Raw genomic sequence first — 25,589 nt, 5'->3', positions numbered from 1 at the left:
ACTCCTTGTTGTTCTTTGTTGTTGATAACAAAAATCAATTTTGGCTGAAGTGCTAATTGCACAATCACAACAGAAGATGCAAAAATAATTTTCAAATATGCTTCACCTACTTGTCTACTTGTCTATAGTTCAGAGTGGAGCTATGTACTCTGATGCAAAGGTATTCTACTAGCTCCCATCTAACATGAAGCAAGAAGCTGGGAACCCCAACCAATTGAAAAGAAAGTTAGGACACATCTAATTAGCCATTATTTTGGTACACTATCTGAATATCTAGATTTCTGTTAGCTACTTGGCTGGTAACAGTGTTCATTGCAAAGATAAATGTCAAGTAATAATTTATCGTAAAAGGTACTCTATATTTACAGAGTTATATTAGTGTAATCAAGTACATATTAAGTTAGGATAAAAGAGAAATCAGAGCAGTTTAACATAACTGATGAAGCACCAGCTCTCTCCCCCCTCCCCCCAAAAAAGACCAGTTTTCTTTCTAATTAACATGCATAAATGAGTGATAGTTTGATGCTAATATAGTATGCAGATTGTATTTCACTGATTTGATTGTCTTCCGAACCAAAAATGTTCTCATTATTGATGAGATTTATGGAGCACAATGAATGAATTAATGATTGAATGAATGAACAAAAAATGATAGATCTTATCAGAGTGTACAAAAATGATATTGAAGAGGAATTTTAAGTCTTACCATACTTTAAAATAATTATTACTACAAATGGTGAATTTTATTAGTGTTAAAGACTTCATCATTAATTTCATGAATGAAGAACACTCTTAAGGATATGAAATGCAAACAAATACTTACATTTTGTAGATAGTTTAGGACTGCTGTTACAAAAGCCTCCATATTTACAGTGTTAGATCCATCCATGCTTTGTATTGTTATTTTTAAGAGTGCAATTTCACTCTGAAAAATAAAAAGTGAGGTACTGATAGTCTTAGAGTACTTAGTACAAAAAATAAAATGAGAAAAGCTTATTAAGAAGTGTTTAAAGCAGCTGCTAGTCTAATTCTAATGTTCAGTTCTCAAGTTAGATTAGATTAGATGTGCCGGTTGTTCCACAGACCAACAGTGAGGAGATCCTTTAGGGTGTGGAAGAAGTCAATTAAAAAAATACATTATATATATATATATATATATATATAGAGGGAAACATTCCACGTGGGAAAAATATATCTAAAAAGAAAGATGATGAAACTTACCAAACAAAAGCGCTGGCAGGTCGATAGACACACAAACAAACACAAACATACACACAAAATTCTAGCTTTCGCAACCAATGGTTGCCTCGTCAGGAAAGAGGGAAGGAGAAGGAAAGACAAAAGGATATGGGTTTTAAGGGAGAGGGTAAGGAGTCATTCCAATCCCGGGAGCGGAAAGACTTACCTTAGGGGGAAAAAAGGACAGGTATACACTCGCACACACACACATATCCATCCACACATACACAGACACAAGCAGACATTTGTAATTTACAAACGTGTGGTTCCTGAAGAGGGGCAGCAGCCTTTTCAGTAGTTGCAAGGGCAACAGTCTGGATGATTGACTGATCTGGCCTTGTAACAATAACCAAAACGGCCTTGCTGTGCTGGTACTGCGAACGGCTGAAAGCAAGGGGAAACTACAGCCGTAATTTTTCCCGAGGGCATGCAGCTTTACTGTATGATTACATGATGATGGCGTCCTCTTGGGTAAAATATTCCGGAGGTAAAATAGTCCCCCATTCGAATCTCCGGGCGGGGACTACTCAAGAGGATGTCGTTATCAGGAGAAAGAAAACTGGCGTTCTACGGATCGGAGCGTGGAATGTCAGATCCCTTAATCGGGCAAGTAGGTTAGAAAATTTAAAAAGGGAAATGGATAGGTTGAAGTTAGATATAGTGGGAATTAGTGAAGTTCGGTGGCAGGAGGAACAAGACTTCTGGTCAGGTGACTACAGGGTTATAAACACAAAATCAAATAGGGGTAATGCAGGAGTAGGTTTAATAATGAATAGGAAAATAGGAATGCGGGTAAGCTACTACAAACAGCATAGTGAACGCATTATTGTGGCCAAGATAGATACAAAGCCCACACCTACTACAGTAGTACAAGTTTATATGCCAACTAGCTCTGCAGATGATGAAGAAATTGATGAAATGTATGATAAAATAAAAGAAATTATTCAGATAGTGAAGGGAGACGAAAATTTAATAGTCATGGGTGACTGGAATTCGAGTGTAGGAAAAGGGAGAGAAGGAAACATAGTAGGTGAATATGGATTGGGGGACAGAAATGAAAGAGGAAGCCGCCTGGTAGAATTTTGCACAGAGCACAACATAATCATAACTAACACTTGGTTTAAGAATCATGAAAGAAGATTGTATACATGGAAGAACCCTGGAGATACTAAAAGGTATCAGATAGATTATAAAATGGTAAGACAGAGATTAAGGAACCAGGTTTTAAATTGTAAGACATTTCCAGGGGCAGATGTGGACTCTGACCACAATCTATTAGTTATGACCTGTAGATTAAAACTGAAGAAACTGCAAAAAGGTGGGAATTTAAGGAGATGGGACCTGGATAAACTCAAAGAACCAGAGGTTGTACAGAGATTCAGGGAGAGCATAAGGGAGCAATTGACAGAAATGGGGGAAATAAATACAGTAGAAGAAGAATGGGTAGCTTTGAGGGATGAAGTAGTGAAGGCAGCAGAGGATCAGGTAGGTAAAAAGACGAGGGCTAGTAGAAATCCTTGGGTAACAGAAGAAATATTGAATTTAATTGATGAAAGGAGAAAATATAAAAATGCAGTAAGTGAAACAGGCAAAAAGGAATACAAACGTCTCTAAAATGAGATCGACAGGAAGTGCAAAATGGCTAAGCAGGGATGGCTAGAGGACAAATGTAAGGATGTAGAGGCCTATCTCACTAGGGGTAAGATAGATACCGCCTACAGGAAAATTAAAGAGACCTTTGGAGATAAGAGAACGACTTGTATGAATATCAAGAGCTCAGATGGAAACCCAGTTCTAAGCAAAGAAGGGAAAGCAGAAAGGTGGAAGGAGTATATAGAGGGTCTATACAAGGGCGATGTACTTGAGGACAATATTATGGAAATGGAAGAGGATGTAGATGAAGATGAAATGGGAGATACGATACTGCGTGAAGAGTTTGACAGAGCACTGAAAGACCTGAGTCTAAACAAGGCCCCCGGATTAGACAATATTCCAGTGGAACTACTGATGGCCTTGGGAGACCCAGTCCTGACAAAACTCTACCATCTGGTGAGCAAGGTGTATGAAACAGGTGAAATACCCTCCGACTTCAAGAAGAATATAATAATTCCAATCCCAAAGAAAGCAGGTGTTGACAGATGTGAAAATTATCGAACTATCAGCTTAATAAGTCACAGCTGCAAAATACTAACACGAATTCTTTACAGATGAATGGAAAAACTAGTAGAAGCCAACCTCGGGGAAGATCAGTTTGGATTCCGTAGAAACACTGGAACACGTGAGGCAATACTGACCTTACGACTTATCTTAGAAGAAAGATTAAGGAAAGGCAAATCTACGTTTCTAGCATTTGTAGACTTAGAGAAAGCTTTTGACAATGTTGACTGGAATACTCTCTTTCAAATTCTAAAGGTGGCCGGGGTAAAATACAGGGAGCGAAAGGCTATTTACAATTTGTACAGAAACCAGATGGCAGTTATAAGAGTTGAGGGACATGAAAGGGAAGCAGTGGTTGGGAAGGGAGTAAGACAGGGTTGTAGCCTGTCCCCGATGTTGTTCAATCTGTATATTGAGCAAGCAGTAAAGGAAACAAAAGAAAAATTTGGAGTAGGTATTAAAATTCATGGAGAAGAAATAAAAACTTTGAGGTTCGCCGATGACATTGTAATTCTGTCAGAGACAGCAAAGGACTTGGAAGAGCAGTTGAATGGAATGGACAGTGTCTTGAAAGGAGGATATAAGATGAACATCAACAAAAGCAAAACAAGGATAATGGAATGTAGTCTAAGTAAGTCGGGTGATGCTGAGGGAATTAGATTAGGAAATGAGGCACTTAAAGTAGTAAAGGAGTTTTGCTATTTGGGGAGCAAAATAACTGATGATGGTCGAAGTAGAGAGGATATAAAATGTAGGCTGGCAATGGCAAGGAAAGCGTTTCTGAAGAAGAGAAATTTGTTAACATCCAGTATTGATTTAAGTGTCAGGAAGTCATTTCTGAAAGTATTCGTATGGAGTGTAGCCATGTATGGAAGTGAAACATGGACGATAAATAGTTTGGACAAGAAGAGAATAGAAGCTTTCAAAATGTGGTGCTACAGAAGAATGCTGAAGATTAGATGGGTAGATCACATAACTAATGAGGAAGTATTGAATAGGATTGGGGAGAAGAGAAGTTTGTGGCACAACTTGACCAGAAGAAGGGATCGGTTGGTAGGACATGTTCTGAGGCATCAAGGGATCACCAATTTAGTATTGGAGGGCAGCGTGGAGGGTAAAAATCGTAGGGGGAGACCAAGAGATGAATACACTAAGCAGATTCAGAAGGATGTAGGTTGCAGTAGGTACTGGGAGATGAAAAAGCTTGCACAGGATAGAGTAGCATGGAGAGCTGCATCAAACCAGTCTCAGGACTGAAGACCACAACAATAACAACAACAATGAAGACTGTTTTGTATCTTTTTGTATGTTTGTTGTTTTGTATGTTTGACTCATTCCACATCTCATGTGACATGCTCACAATACGAGATCTATGGAACATGAAATAAATAAATAAATAAATTTTATTCCGGAGATCGACCAGTGCACCAGTAAAATAGTGCCTGAAATAAAAACCCAAGGCCCCATAATATCTCACATAAGTAACAGTAGAGATGATAGTTATATGCCCACTATAGCAGTTGTTAATATATAGTGTTTAAGAAGCAAGGTGGACCTTCTATCATTTTTTGTAGAAGAAGTCAAACCAGATGTTTTATGTATCTGTGAACACTGGTTAGATGACGCAGAAGGTGACTATTACAGAACCATTGAATATTCGGACATGGTAAATTCATGGTATTGAACTACTACAATTCATGGTGGTGTATCTGTATATACAAGCAAGACTCTTAGTGTAAAGGAAATAGACTTAAAAAACTTTTCCACAGACCTAGATCTAGCATTAGCTTCACTAGTGTTAATAGATATTGACCTTATTATTGTCTTTGTGTACCACTCACCAGATGGTAATTTTGAAAACTTTATTGCACAAATGGAAACCTGTTTGTCCTACCTAACATGTCTTAAATCTAAAATTGCACTGTGTGGAGATTTCAACATACATATAAGTGATGGAAGCACTAAAGAGAGAGTCTTCATGACTTTGATAAATAGCTATGGGCTGTTTGTTGCAAACCGACTGCCAACAAGAGGTGATGCCTGCCTAGACACAGTTATCACAAACCTCAATATCTGGGACTATAATATCAGTGTAGTTGAACCAATGATTGCTGACCATAGTGCATTAGTAATGGAAATAAGTATGAAATGCTCAAGTCAAGTGCAACCAAGCTCATGGCACTCCAGTTACATATTTAGTAAAAGGATCATAAAAGAAGAAAGTCTAAATGATCTTCAAATAGCCCTGTAAAGTGTAACCTGGCAGCAAAAAATTGCAGGAATGGGGGCCAGTGCCTCATTCGAATGTCTGTTCCAATCATTAAAAGCTAAATTTGATGATTTATTTCCAGAAATCCACAAGAAGTATCCTACAGGCAAAACTAAAGGAAGGGACAAACCTACTACAGGGAAGATGTGGTATACCCCTGAGCTAAACAAATTAAAATGCATTGTGCTAATTTTCAGGGACTGTGTGAAAGCAGCTAGAGATCTCCCTTCTAGACACCTGCTTCATTGTAACTATGTAAGAGCCAAACGAATTTACAGAAAGCAAGTGGAGCAGGCAAAAAAGAGATACAATGACAGGTTCATTAAAGAGGCTCACAATCCATACAAAGCAGCTTGGAATCTGGTAAACGAGTGCAGAAAAAAGCCCACCTCAGCCTTAAATTCCGGTAGTCAGTACTTTGTTAGGATAGTGAAAGATACTATTAATGAAATACCTGGCTCAGGCTTAGTCCCCACAAGTCACATGAGAAACATAACCAGTTGCACTTTTGAAAACTGGAAGAAAGTGAACCCTAAGTATATCGTAAAAATAATTAAGGCATACAAAAACTCAGAGAGCGAAGATATCTGTGGTATGTCTTGCACAATGCTGAAGAAAATTATTCTAGAGCTAGCTCAACCATTATCTATACTAGTTAACAAATGCTTATCCTCTGGTGTCTTCCCAAAATTTCTTAAACTAGCACGGAGAGTACCAATCTACAAAAAAGGTGACCCATGAGAAGTGTCCAGCTACAGACCAATTTCTATCATTCTTATTCTAGCTAAAGTTATGGAGTCTGTTCTGAAACTCCAGTTACAGAATTATTTTGAAGTAAATAAGCTCTTCCAGGACACACAGCATGGTTTTTGCAAGGGAAAGTCAACGTTACGGCAGCATTAGACTTAACCAGAAAATTAAGGCAAGGATTCGAAGGGAGAGAAAGTGTGACGCTGACACTCTGTGATCTTAGCAAGGCATTTGACTGCATTTCCCACAATATACTGCACAAAAATTGAAGTGTTATGGTGTCGGAGGTGTTGTTCTGGCAACTTTTCAGTCTTATCTAGAAAACTGGAGACAAGTGTTATCAATTCATGGAGCAACATCACAAGAACAAAAGCTGGAATATTGAGTACACCAAGGGTCCATCATAGGGCCTCTCCTGCTCCTTATTTATGTCAATGATATGGGCTATAACAACAATATGTTACAGTTTGCTGATGACACCACCCTTTTTGCCAAAGGAAGAAATGCTGCAGAATCACTCCAAGAAACAGATGTACTTTTCCAAAACATCAAAGAATGGTTCATCAAAAATAAAATGAAAATGAATGAAGAAAAAACACAACATCTGATAAGCACCCTTAACAACATCGGATGCCATGATAATATGGAGGCTGTCAAGCTGTTGGGCTTCATGATAGACAGGAAACTAACAATGAATGAACACACAGTGTATGTGTGCTCCAAGCTCTCCCGTGTAATATACCTTCTGAAGAGGTTAAAAGGTGTATTGAATGACCAATATCTCATAACAGTATATTATGCCCTATTCCAATGCCACATCAATTAAGGCCTACTGTTATGGGGACATTCTGCAGGTTGTAAGGATGTGCTAATTCTACAGGAAAAATCTCTCAGAATAATCACATCAAGCAAAAGACAGGAGCACTGCAGGCCTACATTCAAGCAGTTAGGAATTATGACAGTCTTCAGCCAGTATGTGTTTTTATGTCTCATCAGCATGAAAGAAAACCAAGGAGTCTTCAGCATGAGGCAAGATATACACAATCACAACACCCATAACAAGGGGAACATCGAAATACCCAGGTGTTGACTGACGGGAACACAAGACAGCTTTCCAACTCACTGCCTCTAGAAGTACAATCCCTGCCACTAGGAACATTCAGAAGGAGAGTAGCACAGGACCTGAAAGAATGCCCATTGTACTCCATTGGTGAATTCTTTAATAGTGACCAAAGTGAATGGACAAACAAATATTGTTTCTATTAAGTATAAATGTCTAAATTTTGTTGATATTTTTTTAAATATATATATATGTAATTAATCTTGATGCAGTCTGCCCAGTCATGACTGGTAAACAACACAGATCTAGTAATAAAGTAATGCATATTGTTGTGATATTCTTGACATGATGGCCACATATTCTGGTTTGTTCACTCTTGAAAACTGTTATCTCTGCTTTGTTTCTCCTCTTAAAACACTTCAACACAGTTAATGATTATAGCCCTTCAATATCCATGTGTTGCAACAGTACCAACTTTTCACCTACAGTTACAGCAACTTTTTGATTATAATTGTAATCAGCTTGTTTCCTTTTGAATTATCATCAAGATAAGTCCTAGAATTCAAATCATTCCACTCCATGAATATTGCAGTAGAACTGGTACAGCAGTGATAATAGATCTTTAGAACAGGAAAAAAACAGTCTTGGTTGCACAAGATAGGTTTATTTAACCTTCATATGTGATGCTTTCTGCCTGTTCCAGGCATCATCAGACAATTTGAAGAAATTATAAACTGGTATAAGTATGAATTGCTATTAAAGGCAAGAAGAAATGAATAAATTAAAAATAAGGAAAGGAAGACATACACCATTTGGACTATGGGCACAGGGTCACATTTGTGTTTCAGAGGATGGTGAGGATTATTAATTTCAACTCATAAAATACTGCACCATAACTGAGTTTACTGATAATAATTCTTGCTAATTGTGACCAGGGCATCAAGTGTAATTAAAAATTCCATAGACCAGGGAGGTAGCAGCCAAGTATCCACTGTCAATACTTCATTTTATCACTAATAAAATTCTTCCTACTCATAACTGAGACATCAGACATGATTAAGAGTCCCAAAGAGCTGGGAGGTAACAGTCAGATAGCCACTGTCAGTACGTTATTACGTCACCTACAAGCAACATGAAAAGAGGCAATGACAGTAGGAAAAAGAAAGCTACTAAAGTGTGCAAGGAGTGCCTGACTTAGGCAAATAGGCAAATTCAGTGAGCAGAAAAAACTCACAAGCGCAAAATACACCCATATAATGGGTAGGTTACACACACAATAAGTGGGCACTAATAAAAATAAGGAAACAGCTAAAAACTTGTACAAAAATGTCGAACAACAAAGCCATAAGCAATGATAAACCAGAAAACCAACTGTAACATTAACATGCTCATAAAGAAACCGCTCCATGAACAAAAATATGATCCATTAACAACATAGTGAACATTCACTGTTATGCCAGCAACTAGACTGCCAAGCAAGTGTCAAGACCCCTTGGAGCCATAGTCATAATTAACAAGAATTATTATCAGTAGGCTCAGTTATAGTGCAATATTTTATGATTTAAAATTTATACCCATCACCACTCTGTGAGAAACAAAAGTGGTCCTGCACTCCATAGCCCAATGGTATACATCTTCCTTTTGTTATTTTTAATGTGTTCATTTCTTATTGTCTTCGATAACAATTTATACTTATACCAATTTGTAATTTACCCAGACTGTCTGTTGATGCCTAGAACAGGTGAAATGCATCAGAGATGAAGATTAAATAAACCTATCTTGTTCAGCCAAAACTGTTTTTTGTGTTCTAGAGTATTACAATTCACTGACTATACCATAACTTCATACAAAATTCTTTGGCATACGCTAACATAGTTTTACCACCCATTCTTCTTAATGAGGTCAGTACTTGTTAAAGATGCAATTTAAAGTCTTCAAAATGCCTGTAATCTTCAGAAATGTTGATTCTCCACATATATCCTCCATTTTTTGTGTTTCTAACTCATATGCCTACCCTCTGTCTTTCTGGGCACATGTAACCTGTTTGATAAATAATCAGAATATCAGCAAACTTTCTAATATGGACATCCATAGCCCAAGGTAAGCATTCTTGAAAAATAAAACGCAAACAGCTGTCGTATGATCCTTTAATAGCACTACCAGATTCACAATTCTAATGTTGTGAAACTGGAAGTGCTTTTAAAGTAACATACAACAGCTGTTTGTGGTTTATTTTTCAAGAATGTTAGATAAATTCACCAGTCAGAATCTGTTACTTGACTTAATTCTTGATACTGGCCAATGTTCATTATATTCCCATGTATAGATGTAAAAGCTGTAATAATCTGCACAGATCAGTGCAGATCTATTCTCCTTTAAGATGGCTGTACTTCCTCATGTGTTGTCCCCTGGAAGTGTGATGATTTCAGTGCATTTATTTTTTATTGGGGTTGTAGTTGAGTGACTAATTTACTAATTACTCTTTTGTTTGCTACATTATTATCATCAACTTTGATACTCAAAGCATGTATTTTTGGAGTCAAAGTATCAATATTTCTGTATTTGACCATGATTTTCAGGAAGCTACATTCTTACTTCAAAAACCTCACATTCATTTTTATCATAGTGTCCCTGAAATTCAAACCTCGCTGCAGTAATGAGTACGTTAGTGAGATCCCTTTTAAGGTCAGCAAATGATTCGTTTTGATTCTTGAACAACAATGTCAATTTTACCTTCCAGTGTTTTTGTAAGGGCATGGTCAACTTTGTCTATATTCTTCCCTTTTTCCTTTGATTGCTTACCAGTTTTGGCCATATTCCCTTCTGCTCTTTAAACTGCTTACCAATTTTGTTCATACTCTTCTTTAGTTCCTTAAATAATTTGTTGACTTTGTCTGTGCTCTCCTGTTTTTCTCTATTACTTCCTATTCACTGCAGAAGTTTAATAACTATATTGCTACTGATCAATCTATTACCACTATCTGGGCTTCCAGCCAACAATGTCGAACACAGTATTGTTTCAATCATTTCATTACTTTCTGAAGTTACAATACTGTTTGAAAAAAAAAAAACAGAAACTACAGTAGTTTCTAAATCCAATCATTGTCTATGGATATTTTACAAACATTCATGTCTTCTCCAATGCTATTCATTTTCAATTAGATTTCTTAATTGTGAAACCATGCCTAATTATGTCCAAGTCTATTGCATACACTGTCAGAATTCACAGTCTATAAAATCACTTCTACTCAACATAGGTTTCACCGGAATAGTGTGTTCTTATGTGTTTAAGGCAAAATTCACTTCATGTCATAAGTTTACCACATCTGTACTCTCTGAAGATTAGGCTGAATTTGAAGTTCATCTCAGAAGCCATGTAACTCTCCAATTGCCACATCTTCCTTCTGGCATGTTTATGTGTAATGCTATGGGGTTTTTCAGGCTAGGGAATTGGCTTAGGATAATGACAGTATTAACATTTAAAATTATATCAAACAAACACTATGTTTGCTAGAATCATTTTCATGATACAAAAGAAATAAAACAACTCTGCTTCAAAGCATAATTCCATCCACACTCACTCATGATAATGCCACAGATCAAGTTAATTCTAATGTAAATGTGAATTTGACACAAATACAGCAAATGGTAATAAATAAGTGCTGCAGGGCAGACCGATATGCAAGCTGCTGTCCATAAGAACCAGTTAAGAAATGGTATGCTCACCAAGAGTAAACACTCTTTTGGTTTTAATCACTGTTGCCACTATGTGCAACTTTTAACTTATTCTGTCAATGTGTAGATGCAATTTAAGAACTCATAGAGATGTGAAATACTGAAAGGCTGTGGAGACACATGAAGTAATGTGATAATGATAATTATAATAATCACTATTTTCACTAAATAAAAATGAAATAATAATAATACACACATCAAAAAAAGTTTTGCGTCACCTTGGTTCAGAGAGTTCCAGAACCTGCATAAAAAATTGGAATAGAGATCAACATACACACCATTTTTGCCCTTTTTATTGCTCATGAAAACCATGCATTGCATGTTGTATCCCTATGCATCGAGACCTTCAGAGGTGGTGGTCCAGATTGCTGTACAAACTGGTACCTCTAATTCCCAGTAGCATGTCCTCTTGCACTGATGCATGCCTGTATTTATCATGGCATACTATCCAAAAGTTCATCAAGGCACTGTTGGTACAGATTGTGTCAGTCCTCAATGGTGATTCAGTGTAGATCCCTCAGAGTGGTTGTTGGGTCACATCATCTGTAAACAGCCCTTTTCAGTCTATCCCAGGCATGTTCGATAGGGTTCATGTCTGGAGAACATGCTGGCCACTCTAGCTAAGCAATTTCATTATCCCGGAGGAAGTCATTCACAAGAAGTGCATGATGGAGGTGCAAACTGTTGTCCATGAAGACGAATGCCTCACCAATATGCTGCCAATATGGTTGCACTATCGGTCAGAGGATGGCATTCACGTATCGTACAACCATTTTGGCGCCTTCTGTGACCACCAGCGACATACGTTGGCTCCCCATAATGCCACCCCAAAACAGTAGGGAACCTCCACACTGCTGCACTCACTGGACAGTGTGTCTAAGGCATTCAGCCTGACCAGGTTGCCTCCAAACATGTCTCCGACCATTGTCTGGTTCAAGGCATTTATGACACACATCAGTGAAGAGAACATGATGCCAATCCTGAGTGGTCCATTCAGCATGTTGATGGGCCCATCTGTACTGCGCTGCGTGGTGTCGTGGTTGCAAAGGTGGGCCTCATCATGGATGTTGGGAGTGAAGTTACGCATCATGCAGCCTATTGTGCACAGTTTGACTTGTAACATGACGTCTGTGGCTGCATGAAAAGCATTAGTCAACATGGTGGCATTGCTGTCAGGGTTCCTCTGAGCTATAATACCATAGGTAGCTATCATCCACTGCAGTACTAGACCTTGAGTGACCTGAGTGAGGCATGTCATCGACAGTTACTGTCTCTCTATATCTCCTCCATGTCCAAACATCGCTTTGGTTCACTGGACACTTCCCTTGTTGGGAGCCCTTCCTGGAACAAAGTAACAATGTGGACACAATCAAACTGCAGTATTGACTGTCTAGGCATGGTTGAACTACAAACAATACAACCCGTGTACCTCCTTCCTGGTGGAACGACTGGAACTGATCAGCTGTCAGACCCCCTCCGTGTATGTTTACATCTTTGGGGGGGGGGGGGGGGGGGGGGGGGGGGGGTTAGTGACACCTCTGAACAGTCAAAGGTCCTGTGTCTGTGATACAATATACACAGTCAATGTCTATCTTCAGGAGGTCTAGGAATTGAGGTGATGAACTTTTTTTGATGTGTGTAATAATTGTTCTTATTGCTATTATTATATAAACAAAAGCAACCCATGAACATAGCATGCTCACAAGAGGCAAATCTCTCACAGAGGAAACATGGAATGCCAAAAGATTTCAGATACTACGAGGTAGTGTGTGGGGAACATGGTATATTAGTAGAAGTTGCTAAGTAATTACTCTCTGCCAACTCACAAAGTAAAAATCAATAACCAAAAGAAAAATTAACTTGTGATAACTTTAAAATTACAAGAAGACAGAATGGCTCATCACTGGGCTACCATATTGTGTCCCTGTAGTTTTAGTAATCATGTACTTCCATGAATATGGTGACTGAATTCGTTCCTCTGCCTTTTAAATCCTATGGTTCATTCCATCAGACAGTCCACTAAAGTGCCCTGTATTAGATAACTGGCAAGATGAGCACCCCACAGCATATTCACATTTTTAGTGACACAGCACAATAAACAACTTTATGAAACCTACTTGAAACTAACCAAAGTTTCAGTTTTGCACTCCATTACTGGAACTTACCTTCATACTGTTTATTTGGGTTTCATTCTCATTTTCCTTGTTGCAAGCAAGGAAAACTCCTCTCTCCTGAAAAATATGAATTTCTTATGCAATTTATAAAGCTGACCCAACTGAGTGAAAGAAAACCACGCAATGAATGTAGAACACTATAATGTGATTAATTCTTGGTAAATCACATCACCACTGACATTTTTTATGTAGTAAAAATCATTACAGAATTTCAGTTAGGATTTAGTTGTAGTGTAGGGGCTATTTGTCACAAACAAAATATTTACTTATGTTCTTCAATTTTTTTGATAGCCTACAGAGGTAGTTAACCAGACTAACACCATCTAAGGTTAAAAAGAAATGTGAGGCAATACACCATAGGCAATAAGTTTAGAAAACATTGTCTTTAGTGACTGGGAAGATTAAACATTCATTTGTGACTTAAGGTGGGGTTTTCTCAAAGATGCTGCTTATATAGGTATTGACAAATACTTTTGACTACAAGCTGACTACAACAGCTGAATTTGTTAGAAAAGCAATTTATAAGCTCACAAATAGAATTCTATATGATTTGACAAATACTCTCTGTATGTTTACCAGTATATGTTGAGAAGTAGTATAATTCTTCAGTATGTCAGCCAGTTCTTTTATATCAGAGATGTTTTCCTCCATATATAAATAAGTTATATCAACTTTTTTCTGAAACAAATTTAAGATTGGCAGCTAGAAAATAATGATTTAACTTACATTTATTAGTTCAAAGTACATATAATGTATTTCTTCCTACAGAAGCTATTGTAGTTAAATTTAAAAGGAAACAAACAAATACAATTCACACTGTTATATACTTGAGACTTGTGCATATTGTGTTGAAGAAGTAAGATTCCTTAGTGGAAGATAATTTGCATTCTTTACATGAAAATTCACACAAGCAACCACTATGTTGGTTTCAAGACCAAAGGTGTGGCATCAAATTATAACTTGTTTCAGAGAGGGGTTAAAGCCCTTGAACCACTTCAACCAGTAACTGCAAGAAGAAAGTAACAAAGCCATTTTATTTGTAAGGAACAATATATTTTCCTCACAATACAGCAAGAAGTGGTGGAGATATGTTTCAGACTTCTTTTCTGATGCATCAAAACAAACAAAGGGTTGGGAAGAGAGAGTGGATTGGCTGCTTGTGGCATAGTAGGAGCTTCAGCAGATTCTCATGCTGCTGTCATAGCTCTTCATGATGTAGTTTATCATGATATTGCAGCTCTTGCCACAGGTGCTGGCATTGCAAATACTGCTCTTCCAACTTTGCTGGAACAAATATTTGTCCCTAATACCATCCTCATGAGGACATAGGCACTACTCTCAACTTATGTAACATCTGCTATCAGCAGATCATTTAATGCTGGTAAGTACTAAATCCAGTATTTGCTGTGAGCCATCAGCAAATAAACATGCTGATGGCAGTCACGTCAAGTGATAAAATCAGTCTTCATTAACCACTTGCTAACTGTATGATCATAGCCAAGAAACTATATGGAAGTATTACTGAATAATATACAGCTAGTACTTGAAAAAACACCAGCCTGTTACAAATACTCATAACTACCTTTTAATTCAGATAATTTCAAAGCCACACTCATAACAAAACATAAAAATGTAGTAACCATTAATTCTTAAGTAACAAATCACGTCTAAGATTGGTCATGTTTACAAATAGTTAGAAGTAAGAAAGTGCAGAAATAATAAATGACAGTCACATAAACTAATTTGTAGGATTCTGGGAAACTGCTGTTTGTATATGAAAGATTTCAGTTACAAAACATTTGTTTTGCTCATTCTGCAATATTCCCTAATTATTTGGGTACCATTTCAGGTCATATCTATAAGAGGTTTCAAGCATAAAAAAGATAGTGGTATAAAGCTCAGAGGCTTATTGACTAGCAGGATTGTGCACTGGATATGCTGAAAAAATGAAATGGGAGGCACTTTAACAATGGCCTTCTCTGTGACATATAAATCTGCTTAGAAAATTCCACAAAATAGATTTCAGTATGAAAATAATGAAATTTAAGTCCCTTGCATATTGATGCCATGGAGTTCATAGAGATAACATTAAGCTATTAAAAGTTCGCAAAATCCATTTGAGAAAGGAATGGAAGAAACTGTAATAAGTGTTCAAAAACAAGTGTTCTACACAATACATTTCATAGTGATTAACATAGTATGGACATAGATGCAATTTGACTATTTGTACACATATATTAAATCATATAAATAACAATGAGCAATAAGGCTTCTTCAAAGACTAAATGGAGTAGTGCATATGTTAGCACACTGGACTCGCATTCAGGAGGGCAATGGTTCAAATGTGCATCCAGCCGTCCTGATTTAGGCTTTCCACAATTTCCCTAAATTGCTCAAGGCAAATTCCAGGGTAGTTCCTTCTAAAGGGTACAGCTGCTTTCCTTATCCATCCTTCCTTAATCCAAGCTTGTGCTCCATCTCCAATGACATTGTTGTTGAGGGGATGTTAAATCCTAATCTCCTCCACCCCCTCTTCCTCATCCTCAAAGTAAATTTACTTGAAGACTTGTTATGGCAAAGTATATGCTCCTGTCTTAAAATTAATCTTCAATTTACATCTAAAGTATTTACCTTCTATTGCAAGTGGGCTTTTATTTCAGAGTTTTCAGGGACGTGTTCTTTTCCAAGAATATGAAGTATCAGACTGATATCTCTGTGTAGTCACTATTCACAGACCAACCTGTTTCAGTTATTATTGTGGTATGTTACTGAAATTCTTCGTCAATTTTCCATAGAACTCAAAGCATAAGTAAAATAGAAATCAGGAAGTGGCACATTTGTTGCAGAGACTTGAGGGGCATGACTTACACTGTTAACATCCTAGTGTTTCTTGGTATAGGTTGAGAGCACTTCAGTTAATGTACTGGAAATATTGGAATGATATGCACTGGATTCTATGACACATATTATCTCATGTTGGAATGTAAAAAATTCACTCGAGAATACATTACAAATTATACAGTATATTCAGCTAGCGCAGTGTAATCATAGATGTGTGTGTGTGTGTGTGTGTGTGTGTGTGTGTGTGTGTGTGTGTGTGTGTGTGTGTGTGTGAGTGTGTGTGTTTATGCGTCCTCTTCCTCAACAAAGAAATTGCCTGAAAACCAGCAGAGTTTTCAGTCTTCATTACATGTGTGTTGATGGCCAAATTGAAGAATATGTAAAAGAAAAATGAATCATTCTAGTTCTTACATCTTTTGTTAAGCAAATGTAAGTTGTTCAATAACTTCATGGATTTGGTATCTTGACTGACTTCCTAAGATAAAAATAGAAAATTTATTACCTTGTAAGTGTATACATCACATATTAATTTTGTTAGCAGTGCAACAGACAATGAAAATATTGCTGGCAGTAACCACTGAATATTTCTGAATTGTGAGTGCAGCATACCTGAAACAAAATTTTGTCAGAATATAGACACAACAAAGTTCTGCAGTTTGTTACATTCACTGTAAAACCAGTCACTTAATGATTTGTTATTGATGCAGATATTGCATTCAACCAAAATACATTTCTCTCATTTATTTGTATAACAATGAGCATACTTAATTTAAAATAGTTAAAATGGTACACAAAATTAGATGTTTAATATAAAAGTTTGTTGATAATTCTCTCTGAAAATACATGTATAAATTATAATTTGTAATTTATAATAACAAATAAGAAAATATATATCTTTATTTTGCACAGCGACATGCACTTTCAATGTGAGAAATTTTCAGATCAAATTTTGATTACATGGAGCAGCTTTACTGAAGACTGAAAACTGCCACTATACAATTGTGTATTGAGAGCACCAGTGACCCAATTAATGATGAAACTTCTACATTGTCAGGGCATCATTAACAGATGCTAATTGTGAGTGAAACTGTAAAACAATGAAAGTGATTGCTGTATACAACAATATAGTTAATGTTGAAGAATGGCATCAGAATGCAGTTAGCACATCAAACAAACAGTTACTGAAATTATAATCCGACACACTAACATCCACTGCTGAGTTGTGGTCTATTGGTTATCACTGAGATTGTAAGACTACATTGCAGGTAGCACAAAGACCATTTAACAATAGATACTGCTTCTCAGAATAATAATTTGGTTCAAAAAGCAATATTATTCTTTGCTTTTTGCATCAAAGAGTTAGCTGGACTGCATTTATGTGCAGGCTATCGAGTCTGCACCCTTTAGGTGCAAACCAGAAAATTATACAATAAAATAAAAGTGGCACTGCAGTTGACAAAATTGCTAAAACTTATAAAGCAATATTTAACATAGTTTTAGCCATCTGCAGTGAGTACAACTTCACTGAAAGCTAGTTTATTGGATACCTCATTTCATACAAACCAGAACCTATAAAATGGCTTTTTAAGCCATCACTTGTTGAACCATGCAAACTGTAGAAGTGTACTCAGCAACTACCTTTCATCAATGATTTGTGAGTAAATTGTGCATCTAACTAACAAGTGAGTTTCCAATGAAGTTATCTCTCAAATTAAGAAGTCTATGTGATTACATTCAACCCTAGATTAAGGCTGTAAGGTAGCAGTATAGGATAGTATAAAATGCAGAGAATGATATCCTATACGTCAGAGGTTTTCATACTATCACTTAGTCTTTATGCAAAGTCATATACATGCAGATGTTTACATTGTATCATTACTTGCTTTTGGTATCTATGAAAACTACAGTAATTATCTTATAATGAAACTAAGTATATAATATTCAGTTCTGCTCAGTTTATAGAAAGACTGTACAACAAACCCAAGATATGTTAAACCAAATGTAAACACAGACTGAAACCATCCTCTTAAGAGTAATATACAAAAGATCAGTAGTAATAACAATAGAATTCAGTATAATGACGCCAAAATCATATTAGGGCCAAAGTAACGGTTTAATTGTGAAGTAATTAATTAGACAGTGTATTGTTATCAATGTATATTTCATGGAATCTGAATGCTAAAACAGAATTATCTGAATATACTAATTATATCAGACATGTTTAGTCATGATTTTCATGCTAAATTTTGTGGACAATTTCATGAACACCACATAAATTTCAATTGTAAATTTAACTATGCACACTTTAAGAAATACATAGAGATATATTGTAATTGTTGTGTGTTATATATGGAGACATAATATTAGCCATGGAAAGTCACATTTTTGTTTTAGCATGGCATTACCCAAGTAGAGTCTTAGTTCTGAATGAGATTTTTGTTTATGCCTTTGTAGATATAAATTGGCAATAGATTAATTACAACATGTCAACTACATAATTTTAATAGTTAGTGTACCACAAAAACTGTCTTGATATGATGAATAGATACCAGGAATGCTTCATAAGTCATGGCTTATTTACTTGCTGAAAAGTTACACTACCCATTCAGTGAGAAACAACTAAAAAAGTTGCATATTCAAGATTATTCTTAGAAACAGCGAAATATTATAAGGATATGTTGATCAGTTACTGTAATTTTCAAATGTTTAGAGGAACACATCACTATGAGACATTTTTAACATTTATACCTGACCAAAGCTAAACATGTGTTTCAAGGCTTGAGCAGGTTTTAAAGTCAATGGCATAGATATTAAGGAGTACTACAGTCAATCTTATGATAATACCTCTTTAATGAAAAGTAAAGAAGCTTTCAACAACTGATACTGGCACTATGAGAACCTTGCACCAGGCATTCATCCAATTTTGTAACACACTGTTTGAGTCTTTTAACATTTTGGAAGAATCTAGTGTATTTTTTACAGCTTCAGTTAATATGTATAAATCTGAGTTTCTCCCAAAATATAAAACATTCAAACAACTTAACGAATGCAGCCTGGTGACATTTGCAACAACCAATGATATTTCATAAGGTGCACATCCTATCATTTTCAAGGCATAATGCAGAAAGAGAATACTGTGTGAGGAAGCTGCTTGGCCCCTCTTTTGTTTAACCAGGGAGAGAGTAAAATTACAAGTATAATTTAAGCATAATACTCAGTCTGTATTCGGAAGGTCACTTGCTAATTTGGCCTCAGTTGTTTTCTTAATAACACTCCTTCAATAACATGCACGGCAGAACCTCCATGCTGTAATATTCCATAGGGCGACTAGTGCAATGTTCTGCAGTAACAAATTTTCTCACCAGCTGTAAGCATGAGTGATGCTCATGCTCAATACAATGGTCCTCCATAGTCCTGATGGTCTGGTCTGATCATCGTATAAAAAAGCCACAAATGCAAGGGATACGGTACACATCCACATCACGCAAACTAAGATTATTCTTCTGATCTTAGGTGGTGGTTGAATAACCCACTCTGCATCATGTGATCAGTCCCACTGGAAATGCAATATACGTAAAGGAGAAAGTTCATAGACTTGAGTATCTTTCTACATTTCCATCATCCATCTGATTCACAGTGGGCTGATAGTGCAATGTGTGTCTAATCTTTCTCTTGCTATAAAAATTCTGGCAAAAGATGATGTCAAAGTGACAAACTTTCAGATGATGGTCGATCCTATGAACCAAGTTATGAAGTATCCAGTCATGTTGAGCCATGTGGTGACAACAATCAGCCTGAAGATATAAATTAGTGTGAATCTTATGTTGGACAGGCAGGAGTACATTCAAAGATGCAGTGTTTACTATACAATTGAGTGTATTACAGACTCAGTGCTGACCCGACAAAATGGGTTGAGAGAATGCCAAACTACTTCCTGAAAAAAAGTTCCTTGTCACAAGAGACTATCAAGAGTATTAACATTATTGTGCTGTTCCCCTTAAATTATTTTGCCTTCTGAAGATCCACATGAAAGAGTTTCCTCTTAGGCCTATTGTCAGTAACACTGGTGCTCCAACACACCATGCAGCAAAACACATAGCACTCATGGAAAGGAAAAAAAATGTTGTGTAGTCAGATGTTTTTCTTTCAAGAAAATGATTTAAAAGTTGGTATTACACAGGTTTCTAACTACTTACAAGCCACCACTCATTTTCCAAATATTAAAAATACCTCATACCCTGGGTCTTGGCACCCCCTACAAACTACTGTATGGGCACCATTGGGATAGAAAGGTGGTGGGGGTGGGCTAGACCTGGAGGTATGGAGTATTTTTAACATTTTGGAAGATGAATGGTGACTTATAAGTAGCCATAAAAACCTTCTAGTTATGATCAAGTGAAAAACCTATGTAATACTGACTTGTAAATCATTTTCTTGAAATAAAAACATCTGACTATACTATATTTTTTGTGTGCTTGTAAGCTATATGGGGCCACAACCACGCCCTGCCCCCAGGCATGGGCACCCTTGTGTTCATAGTAATCACCAACTGGCTCAATGTAGAGGTGGTTCTGACACTGCCACTCCCTATGTCCAGTTGTTACACAAATTGTTGATGATGTCTTTGCATTTCTTCATCAAGACAAACTGATATGTAAATGTGTATCGAAGATAATGAGAAACATCAGAGTAGAGAACCAGTTCTACATTGGTTTCTGCAATAAACAATAAGATTTTGTTTATGGCTTTGAGCACTGTGTTAATGTTGTCTAGGGGAATGATGTTCAGATCCATGGTATTAAGTGATGGTGAAAATACTTATTGACAGTTTTATGATGTCATAGTTTACTTCTACTTCTCACATAAGAAACTAGCAACTTCATGTTTCAGCTTTATGGATTTTGCCAGAGAGAGGCTTCCATATTGCTTATAATAAACATGGTTTGCCAACTAATGACATTGAAATATGCTTGAGATGCATTTTCAATTGAAAGACACAAGTTTAAATAAAAAGACATACATGATCAATATCTAATTCAGAGTATCCAGACCAAACATATTATGGCGCTTCTGAAACTAAGACTTCTTTTTTCAGTTCAAACAGAGAATGTTCTACATGAAAGCTAAACAAAGGCTCTACTACTTGAACTGTATGCAAAAACTACATGCAATACTGTATCCCAGTCACTGTGATAACTATTGACATAGTGACTCAACTTCTTCCCCGTCATCCTGGGAACCCATTTTATTCTTCCATTTGCTTGCGGCTGTAAGGTACTTGTTCTTAATTTACAAAGTCACAACAAACGATAAAGTTGCTTTGTCAGCTATGTCATGAACTTAGTGTCTTGACCCATAATCACATTTCTGGAGTACCGAACATTAACAACTAATTTTTAACCATGGTTTGTGCCACAGTCTCAGCTTGTTGATTCAGAATAGCTATCATTTCTAATAGAATGGAAAAAAAGCTTTACTATGAACATATAACAATTCTTTGTCAGTGTCTGCCTAAAAGGAGCTTTTCCTGTTGGGGTCTTCAATTTGAAGACTTGTTCGATGCATCTTTGTACCCTACTCTATCCTGTGCAAAAATAACTACTGCAACTTACATCCTTCTGAATCTGCTTACAATATTTATCTCCTGATCTGCCTCTATGATTTTTATGCCCCCCCCCCCCCCCCCACACACACACATACACACCTCTTCCCTCCAGTACTAAACTGGTGATCACTTGATGTCTCAGAAAATGTCCTACCAACAGGTTCCTCCTTCCAGTCAAGTTGTGACACAAATCACAAATTTCTTTTCTCCCCAATTCTATTCAGTATCCCTCATTAGCTATGTGGTCTACCCACCTAATCTTCAACATTCTTCTGTTACACCACATTTTAAAAGTTTCTGTCCATACTGTTCAACAGCTCTCCTAAGTCTTTTGCTGTCTCTGACAGAATTACAATGTCTCCAGCACAACTCAAAGTTTTCATCTCTTCTCCCTGGACTTTAATTCCAACTCCAAATTTTTCTTTGGTTTCTTTACTGTTTTCTCAGTGTACAAATTGAATAAGATCATGTAAAGCTACAAACCTTTCTCACTCCCTTCTCGTTCCTCTCATACCCCTCAACTCTTATAACTGGTGTCTGGTTTCTGTATCAGCTGCAAATAGCTTTTTACTACCTGTATTTTACCTCTGCTACCTTCAGAACTTTACCCCTGCTACCTTCAGAACTTCAAAGAGAATATTTCAGTCAACATTGTCAAAAGCTTTCTTTAAGTCTAAAAATGCTATAAATGTAGGTTTGCCTTTCCTTAACCTGCCTTCTAAGGTATGTCATAGGGTCAGTACTGCCCCTCATGTTTCTACATTTGCCTGAAGTCCAAACTGATCTTCTCCAAGTTTGGTTTCTACCAGTTTTTCCATTATTCTGTAAAGAAATCATTTTAGTATTTTGTGACGATGACCTGTTAAACTTACAGTTCAGTAATATTCGCACCTGTCAGCACCTGCTGCTTGTTTCAGAATTGGAGTTATTATATTCTTCTTAAAGTTTGAGAGTATTTTGCCTCTTTCACACATTTTGCTCACTGGAATGAAAGTTGGCTCTCCCAAGGCTATGAGTAGTTCTTAGGGTCTTGTTTCAACTTATGCCTTTCAGTGATCTTCTTAGTGTCTTGTTTCAACTTATGCCTTTCAGTGATATGTCAAATTCTTCTCACAGAAATGTCTCATCTTACATTTATCTGTGTCCTCTTCCCTTTCTATAACATTGAATTCAAGTTAATATCCCTTGATCCGAACTTCTGCAAAGTTAATGAAACTGATCATCTCAAACATGTTGCTGGCCTCCAGCAGCCTCCACGTAAGTGTTCACCACCAATATTTTAATTTGGCTCTAGGCTGAATACTGGGGAAATGCTACCAGTCTACAAAGGAGATCACTTGCAAATCACTCATGTGACCCATCCTGGAATACTGTTCAAGTGTGTAGGACTCATACTGAAGAGGTCTAACAGCGGATATTGAATGTATGCAGAGAAGGGCCACAGGAATGGTCACAGGTTTGTTTGATCCATAGAAGAGTATCGCAAGGATGCTGAAAAACACTTGAAAATAGACATAAACCATCACAAGAATGCCTACTTGCAAAGTTTCCAAGACACAGATCTAAATGAAAACTCAGTGAACATTCTACAACACCCTACATATTGCTCCCATTGGGATCATAAGGACAAGATTAGATTAATTATTGCATGTACAGAAACATTTAAACAATCATTCTTCCTATGCTCCTTATGTGAAAGGAATGGGATACAACCATAATAATTGGTACAATGGGATCTACTCTCACTGTGCACTTCATAGTGGTTTGCAAAGTATGGATGTAAATGTAGGCTTGTTGTACATGCAATACACAGTTCTTTAAATACTGTTCTACATCCTGCTTATGTGCTTGTCACCAATATTTTACAGCTACACATTGGTCTGCTGTTCTACGATCTGAATTTTTTGCTAATACATGATTGTTTAATACTTCATTTCTCTATGTAGCTGCTATCACAATAAAAGGCCAAAGGTTTGTTTGCTTTCACAGTTCTCCATTGTGCAAAATGCATTGTGGTTGCTTTGCAAATAGTTTGTGTCAGCTGCTTGCACTTCCTGCCACTCTGCTGTGGTGGAGACTGTGTGTTGTTTTGCACACACCTTCAAGCTCACATCACCCCTATTCCTGTGGGACTCAGCAGATTAATGAGTACCTCAAAATCAAATTCAATGAGTTTTAGTACGTGGTGCATTAACCTGTTTGAAGCAGGTTTCAGACCTAAGAGTCATCTCAGTGATGCATGACCTGCTTTGACTTTAAATTTTCTCCCACCCAAATGACGTTGAAAGTATGTTATGCCATATGTGAGACTCAAGATCTCTTTCTCCAATGCAGAGTAGTCATTTTCTACGCTATTTCACTGTAGTTAGGCATAAGCAAATAGATGTTCTGCCCCATACACTTCCTGTTTTAACACACAGCTGAGCATATTACTGCCTAAGTCACACAACAGCATAAATTCCCTTTCAGAATTCAGAAAATCCAACATAGGTCCAGTTGATAACAATCCTTTCAACTGAATGAATGCATCTATGCACTCTGATGACCAGAGAAACTTCACTCCTTGAAGGATGATTGGAGAGTAAGGCAATAGCACCCATTGAGTGGTACCAGCATGAAGCCCAGAACCATCGAGGTCACCTGATAGGGCACGGACCAGTGGCTTTGCCTTGTTAATGATGCTGCCTGATGAATCTGTAGTTCCCTTGCTACACATCTGACTGGCAACTGGGATGGAGACTGTGCTCAACAAATGCACGGTGCCAATGGAATGCCATTAATGGCTGGGTTGGAAGTTTGTTCCTGCCAGGGTGTTATTACAAGAGCTAAGCTCCCATCACATAGTCAGCTGCAGAAATGCAGTGTTACACTACAGTGTGCAGCAATCTAATCTACCACAGATGGAAGAAAACTGCACTGCAGAACACTATGCCTGCACTGTCTTAGCACCCGCCCCCACCCCCATGTCTGGCAGTTGTGGTCTTCCTGAGACTAATGCTGGAAAGGAAGATAAGAACACTAACAAACCACTTAAAATGAGATACAATTTTCTCATATGACATTCTAAAAACCATGGATCAATGCTATAAAGTGGATGCAGTATTTCATCACTCTCAGATGAAAACCCATTGACATAAAGTATTTTCAGACATGCCCCAAGGAATGTATTAGGAGTCTTGTTGTTCATGCTGTTTAATAAAAACCAGGCAGAAAATATTAATATAGCCCCCGACTTTTTGCACATGTTGCTGTTATCTGTAGTGATGTACGATCTGAGAAAAAGTGCACAACTATCCAGGTAAATAATGATAAGACTTCAAAGGGTGCAATGGTTGTAGTTTGCTTTAAATGGTCATAAATGTACAATTTTAAGCATCATAAAGTGCAGACAATACAGAAAACTAGAGTCCTATGACTACTACATCAGTGAGTCACATTTGGAATCAATCATTTCATATAAAAACCTGAGTATAATAATTTGTGGGGGCATCAACTGGAATGATCACATACACTCAGTCACAGGTGAAGCAGATGTGAGACATCTCTTTACTGGTAAGGTACTGGGAAATATAATCAGTCTACAAAGGATTAACAGGGGATAAAGAGTGTCTACAAATGGTCACAGATTTCTTTGAGTCATGCAGCAGTATCAGATAAATGCAGAAAACCTGCCACATGCTGATAAACATCAACTATCCTGTGAAAGTCTCCTGACAAAATTTCAAGATTCAGTATTACATGAGTAACCTAGTAATGTAC

At 37.1% G+C, this 25,589-nt stretch overlaps 1 protein-coding gene across 1 annotated transcript in view; it reads right to left on the bottom strand.

The window, feature by feature from the left end:
- LOC124798976 overlaps nt 1-25,589 on the bottom strand; it is a 91,503-nt gene that overhangs the window by 21,933 nt on the left and 43,981 nt on the right. Inside the window, exons 4-7 of the mRNA XM_047262511.1 lie at nt 16,728-16,834; nt 13,961-14,062; nt 13,376-13,441; nt 824-925 (exon numbers count right to left, since the gene is read on the bottom strand). Of these exons, the coding sequence (XP_047118467.1) occupies nt 824-925; nt 13,376-13,441; nt 13,961-14,062; nt 16,728-16,834 (377 nt within the window). The remainder of the gene's footprint in view (nt 1-823; nt 926-13,375; nt 13,442-13,960; nt 14,063-16,727; nt 16,835-25,589) is intronic.

The sequence above is a fragment of the Schistocerca piceifrons genome, chromosome 5 (assembly GCF_021461385.2).
Source record: "Schistocerca piceifrons isolate TAMUIC-IGC-003096 chromosome 5, iqSchPice1.1, whole genome shotgun sequence".
NCBI classification, from domain to species: Eukaryota; Metazoa; Arthropoda; class Insecta; order Orthoptera; family Acrididae; genus Schistocerca; species Schistocerca piceifrons.
Note: the sequence above shows the minus strand (reverse complement) of the source record. Positions and strands in the feature narration are given on the sequence as shown.